Raw genomic sequence first — 6,285 nt, forward strand, 5'->3', positions numbered from 1 at the left:
TTTTTCGTAGCACTAAGCTGCTGGATAACAAAAATGTCTGTACCTGTGGGAACTTATTAATGTGGTCATCCATTTTGGTTGAAAGGTTACCTGCCTGCAGGGGAACCTGTTCCACAGGTGAGAACCATCACTTCACACTTTAAAGACGGAACTGACAGACTCTCACATTCCATTTCATAATCACCAAGCAGCTAGGAAGCTCTTACAGATGTTGTCAACATATCTGTTATCCTGTTATTAATGCTTACCTGATCAACCCAGACGGCATATGCTTGTTGCAGTCATTGTTATCACATGTTCATATCATGTCAATTATTACAGGAATGTACCATTTAAAAATACCCTGTCCAATGCTGCAGGCTGTTGTCTCTCCAGATCAGTTCAGATGGTATGTAGGTAAAAAGGCATGGCAGAAAGTCTTGATCATTCCTCAACCTTTCCACAACCAGTTTACTATACTTAGTAAGGCAGCGCTTTCATACCTTTTAGGCTTGGGAACCCTTAAATTGAAGTGTTTTCTGCTTATGACCTTGTCACTGGTGGTGTCCTGTTCCTCCAGAGAGAGATTTTTAGAAGGCAGAGGAGCTACAATTATTAATTCAAAACCAAAAATGTTCTTGCTTGATGATTAGCAAATTTAGGGAGACATAAATTCACCTAACAAAGACTATAGCCTGACAGTGATGTATGGTTTCATAATGACAAACAATACAAATTTGAGTATTAATACATTAAATATCTTTTATTTGAGAATTAATATGAATGCCAGCATTCACATCAAGAACCAGCAATTATGTCACATTTGTGTTAAGCCCCCATTAGGTGTTTTCAATATTGTGGCTGATCGATGTAGTCTGACTGACCACTCAAAGCACCTTACAACACCACTCAGCATTCATCCACTCACATCTATATGCTGGAGGCAGAAGATGCCATGCAAGGTGCCACCACCTCATCAGGAGCAAAAACCATTCACTGTTCAGTGTCTTCCCCAAGGACACTTTAACATATAGGCTGCAGAGGTAAGTGACTGAAGCATCGATTTCACAATAATTGGACGACCCGCTCTTTCTCCTGGTCGGTCCAACCAATATTGCACAGAGTTGTCTGGCTTATTAAAAGCTATTGCACTGCTCTTTTGTAACATTATAAATGAATGTACAAAAAGCACCAAATTCTGTGGTGGATTTGTAAAAAGAGCATGGTTGTCCTTCCATTTGAAGGAAAGCAGTCAATAAGGCACACACTTGCGCACACACTCAGATCTACCAAAGCCATTCAACTAGTTTCCCTGCAAACATCCTGTTGCAGCAGAGCTTTGCAAGCATTCGATCAAAAACCATATAATTCAAACGCAATTGGCAATGATTAGCTCTTAACAACATTAGCTTTCAAGTAGTCTATTGTGTTGTTACAAAAAGGGGAGTTCACGCTTGCAACACATGCTTTGCTACATCTGTGCTGTTGAGAGAAGTCGAAGAGTAAACATTTCGCTTGCAGCAATGGTTTTGTTTCGGCATGGCTGTCCCTCAGCTGTCACTGTCGGACACTGGGTGGTCTGTACACGCCTGTAAAACACAACGAAAGAGTTTTAACCCAAACCTCTACATGTGCCTGTTTTATTTCTGACTGTTCATATGCTGCAGTACAAAAAAACACCAAGCTACTTCTAGTGTTTCATGTTATGTTGAGTTTTTTTCCATTTCCAACATGTCTGACGCTTACCTGTGTGTATTCAAATCGATCCTGTAGATAGCGGTTCCCCAGGCCAGTAATGTGACCTACATTCTGTTTGGAGAGCCTGGCTATCTTGGCCGTAAAGTCGTATGTAAAGGCCAGCTTGACCAGCTCAGGTGCAGTGGGCAGGACAGTGGGAGGATCGTGGATTGGCGATACTTCTTTCCCCACATACGCATCAGCCAACTTCTGAAAGGAAGAGTACGACATCCGCTGGAAGAAGCTGCTCAGGGTGGGATTATCCCTCAGCTGGAGGAGATAAGGAGAGGAAGGCTTTCAGTAAATACTGTGTGCTTTAACCTATTTCACTGCTAATCAATATTCATGTTAAAAGGACAAATACACCATAATATAGCTTAAATAATCACCAATAACTAACAGCTACTGATAAAATACATCTCTATGTCTTTCTTATTTCAAGTTCTTTCATGGTCAGACATCTATTGATGATGACTGATTGAACGACTGGCCCTAAAAATAAAAATACTGTGATTTACAATCACATGTGACAAAGTCAAGCAGCAAATCCTCACCTTCAACAAGCTCTAACAGTGAAACATTTTGCTTCAGTGCTTAATTAATTCTTAAAATAAATGGCAATTCACCTCCTATCAATAAACTAATCAATTAATTGACTTAATTTGGTGTCCAATCATTGTATGACCAGTTTTTGCAATTTTTTTGCAGCTTTTTTTATGAGACAGTGAAATAGGGCAGTCACATGACCAGGCCTTATGACTTTCTCCTCTCTTGCTCATCTTACAATTTCACTACTGTTACCACCATTGTACACCATGTCTCCGCAGCTTTCTGGGAAACAGAACATATTACATGAAGCTGTGCTCTGGAGTTTGTACTCTCTATTAACCTAACTTTATAAACCTTTTTATGGTTTACTGGTGAGTCTTTTACTTTCTGTTACTGCATAACAATTAATTCTTTAATAATTAACTAAAAGCATAATCTTATGCACAGCCAGACCCTGTCTGAAGCATTTAAAACAATTGTTCTGTAAGTATTCCCAAATTATTGAATGCTACACAGAGTTTCAACTAATATTTTACTCAAAACAGCGACGAATACCAACCTTGTCATCTATGGCATCACCCTGTTCCTTTGTCAAAGCTATGATCCTGTTGATGACCTCCTCTGAGATAAAGCAAAAGCATTTTTTGATTTTTAACAATGCGGAACAAAAACAAGCAGTCAACAGAAGTGACAGGATGGTGGTACATTTTGTAACTTCACAAAATCAACATAATTTTGAAAAATCAAATGTAGTTGCTTATTGTCTGGTGTGTATTAAACAGATTGGCTTTGTATTACTACCAAATTTACTATCCTATTGCAAAGCTATTTAAAGTTTAATACTGCTATGAACTCTACACTTTCACATTATAATAATGAAACACTTTCTCACCATCAGACAGAAGTTCAACTTCCTCCTTCTCTTGGAGCTCATGAACAATTTTTTCCAGTTCCTCTGAAACTTTCTCATAGTAAGAGTACGTTGGTTCTACGCTGACAATGGCTGAAAAGCAAACATCAGTTGTTTGTAAATGCAGTTCTGTAAAAGCAATAAAGCATTTTACAACAGTAATATGGCCAAGACTTCCACTAATTCTGGTTACAAACAAAACATTTTAAGAGTAAATCACATTACTTGAAACTGTTTATACAAATACGCTAATCTATCCAGACATGCTCAGTACTCAAACTTACCTTCAACTCGGGTGATGTCAGTAGGGTTGAGATCTTTACTATGTTTATGTGGTCTTATCACAGATATCCGCTTTTTGGAGAGGCTCCTCTTTATGGATTTTCTTCTCGTAGACTTTCTTTTTTGTAAAGTAGCTGGGGTTGTTGGCAGGCACATGATCGGGGTTTCAGAGGCCTCTTCTGCGTGGGAGACCTCGGGAATCTCTGATGGACCATCCTCCTCTTCACTTTTCTCATCATTACTCTTCCGATTGAAAACACCAAACAAGCTTTTCCAAAACGAAGTCTTCTTGTTCTTCTTGGATTTTCTGGTGGGTTTTTCGGATTCTTCGTGAAGTGTGGCAGAATGATTCGGGGGAGGCTCGACCTCAGTAAATGTAGCAATATCCTCATCCTTTAATCCCTCAGCCAAGGAAAGAGATGGGTCACTGGAATGTCGTCTTTGCCTATTTGGCTTTGTCACCCACTTTTCTTTCCTCCCAGTCTTGTTGTGTCCCAGGGACCCATCATTTAGGCTGAGGCTGCGCTTGACGTACACCTCCAGCAGACGGATTGTATCCTTGTGAGGCACAGAAATCAACTGGCCGTTGGTAGGCCTGTGGTTTTTTGTGTGTGTTTCCATGGCTGGAAGACTACAATTAACAACAAAACAAATCACACATATAATAAGCTTTAAGACTGTTTTGCATCAAACCTCTGCCAATCACAGTTTGAAATCACTTGTGCTCTAAGCAGACAACGAGCAATTTGGAAGATTTTAAAGCTAAAATGACTGGTCGATTAATTGATTAATCTGCTGACAGAAAAATGTTTTTTGAGTAATTTTTCAAACAAAATGCTCAACAATTTTGAGGATTGATTTTACTGATCAGATAAAATAAGCAATAAATTAATCAAGACAACAGTCACCAGATTTAATAGACAGTCAAGCAAGCATTGGCTGCAGCCCAAAACTTAAGTGAGGTTGGACCTAATCATTATTTTCTTACTCTCATGACCAACTGATTAAAGGAAACCGTTTAATACTTAATATTTGCTTCATAATGACTTAAACAATTGCTCGATTATTAATTACAAATCGACTAATTTAATACAATTGATATGAATTACAGTTTTCAGTTGATTTTCTGTCTATTGACAAATCGATTAATTGTTAGTCATTTCAGACTTAAACTACAAACTGAGAAAAACATGTTTCTTTATGAACCAGAGAGTCCTGCATTAATGTTTCAGTTACTGTGCGTTCATACTGTTTATGAACGCCACACACAAAAGTCATAAGGAAACGGAGGAAGTATCCGCACTGTATGTCTTATGCGCATGTAGCGCTATAGGCTAAAGCTAACGTTACAGTTTCCATGGACTCACCTCGTCTCCTTCATTAGCAGTAGAATCGGTGAAGTATATGCGTCTGACTCGCAGTAGCTTGTCTTATGAAGTTGTTTCTCTCACGAAGGGGCTCTCCGAAGTGCCTTTACCTGCATACTCCACCCATGTTTGGACACGTCCCTGCCTTTTCGTACCTGCAGTCACGTATATCGTCATGTTCAATCGGAAAAAGAGGACGGCGGAGAGGGAAAATCCTTCCTGCTCTACATAGCAGCTAAGAGACGTCAGGCTTTACAGCCTTGTTTATGGTTTCGCCGTCTCTACTTTACTCTGCATTTATCATCCACGTCGAGTTGGCCACGATTTACAGGAAGTAAAAGCTTCATAGGTCATTTCCTATCAAGAAGAAACACTTAAGTTAATGTCACGTGCCTTAAGACCTTTTTTCAGGATGTTGAAGAGGCCGGCATAGTAAAAGTTTGCCATAAAATTACTTTTTGCATGGTACCAAATCATCAGTGGATGAGGAAGTACGCAGATCTTCTACTTAAGTAACCTTAATGTATTAATACTAAAGTGTAAATAAGTATAAGTCCTTCATTCAAAGGTTTATTTGACTGAAATAGCATCAAAGTACAGTTCAAGAACCAAAAGTAAAAGTGGGCTACTCATGATGCAGAATGTCATGATGCAATTCTTAATATTGAATTCTTGTATTCTTGTATTGTATTCTTATTCTAATGTGTAAGCACTAACGTAGCAGCTAGTAGAGGAGGTGCTGATTTAAACTGCTCATACAGCCGGGTAATCAATATTTATGAGTTGATTTTGTGTTAATAAACTGAATGTGCAAAGTGTTGTAGCAGTGTTAGGGAGTACTGACTAACTTGTAATTACACCATTAGTTGAACTATGTTTTGCAGTAACTTGCTGGTAGTTCAGCTACATTCAAGTTTTCATAAGGATCCAAGTAGTTAATTCACTTTTGTTCCATTTTCTGTGTTAGCTGCTGAAATTAAAGTGTTGATTCTTATAAGTAAATGCAAAAACTTGAATATATCAGGTGACAATAAGTCACAAGTACTGATTGTGGGTATTTACTCCCAAATGTTCAGTTACAGGTTACATCCTACTTCAGAAGTTATCTGGATAACTGAGTAATCCTGCTTGATGTTGTTGATGGAGCAGCTGACTGATGGATATTGTGTATACAATAACATCAGCTTTGGTGTACATATACACCAAAGCTGATATTCCAGTACTTGCCCTTGATCAATGAGGTATTTTATACTTTTGGTTTATGTATGACCTCAGTACAATGAGTAAAAGTATAAAGTGGCATAAAATATGTGAAATATATGCACATTATAGACAGATATATCGATAAATAGACCAAGATGGTAGAATAATATAAGCTGCATCATACAGTATTACCAGTGAGCATGCTGCTAAATATCTGTGCTCACAGATAACAATGGTCTATTTCCAAAATTCATTAAT

At 38.3% G+C, this 6,285-nt stretch overlaps 1 protein-coding gene across 1 annotated transcript; it reads right to left on the reverse strand.

The window, feature by feature from the left end:
* Positions 1-715: 715 nt before the first annotated feature.
* On the reverse strand, positions 716-5,193 carry LOC124056025. The gene is made up of 6 exons (XM_046383093.1): positions 4,825-5,193; positions 3,460-4,088; positions 3,158-3,268; positions 2,825-2,886; positions 1,726-1,986; positions 716-1,568 (listed from the first exon to the last, which is right to left on the reverse strand). Exons 1-6 carry the CDS (start codon positions 4,836-4,838, stop codon positions 1,530-1,532), a joined length of 1,116 nt encoding a protein of 371 aa, XP_046239049.1. The 5' UTR covers positions 4,839-5,193; the 3' UTR covers positions 716-1,529.
* Positions 5,194-6,285: the final 1,092 nt, after the last annotated feature.

Source organism: Scatophagus argus, chromosome 3 (assembly GCF_020382885.2).
Source record: "Scatophagus argus isolate fScaArg1 chromosome 3, fScaArg1.pri, whole genome shotgun sequence".
Classification (NCBI taxonomy): domain Eukaryota; kingdom Metazoa; phylum Chordata; class Actinopteri; family Scatophagidae; genus Scatophagus; species Scatophagus argus.

What these genes read in the sequence shown, in the direction of transcription:
- LOC124056025 (XM_046383093.1), bottom strand. An exon ending in GTGATGCCATAGATGACAAG is followed by an intron (nt 1,987 to 2,824) that starts GTTGGTATTCGT and finishes TATCTCCTCCAG; the next exon opens with CTGAGGGATAATCCCACCCT. An exon ending in ATCGATTTGAATACACACAG is followed by an intron (nt 1,569 to 1,725) that starts GTAAGCGTCAGA and finishes TGTGTTTTACAG; the next exon opens with GCGTGTACAGACCACCCAGT.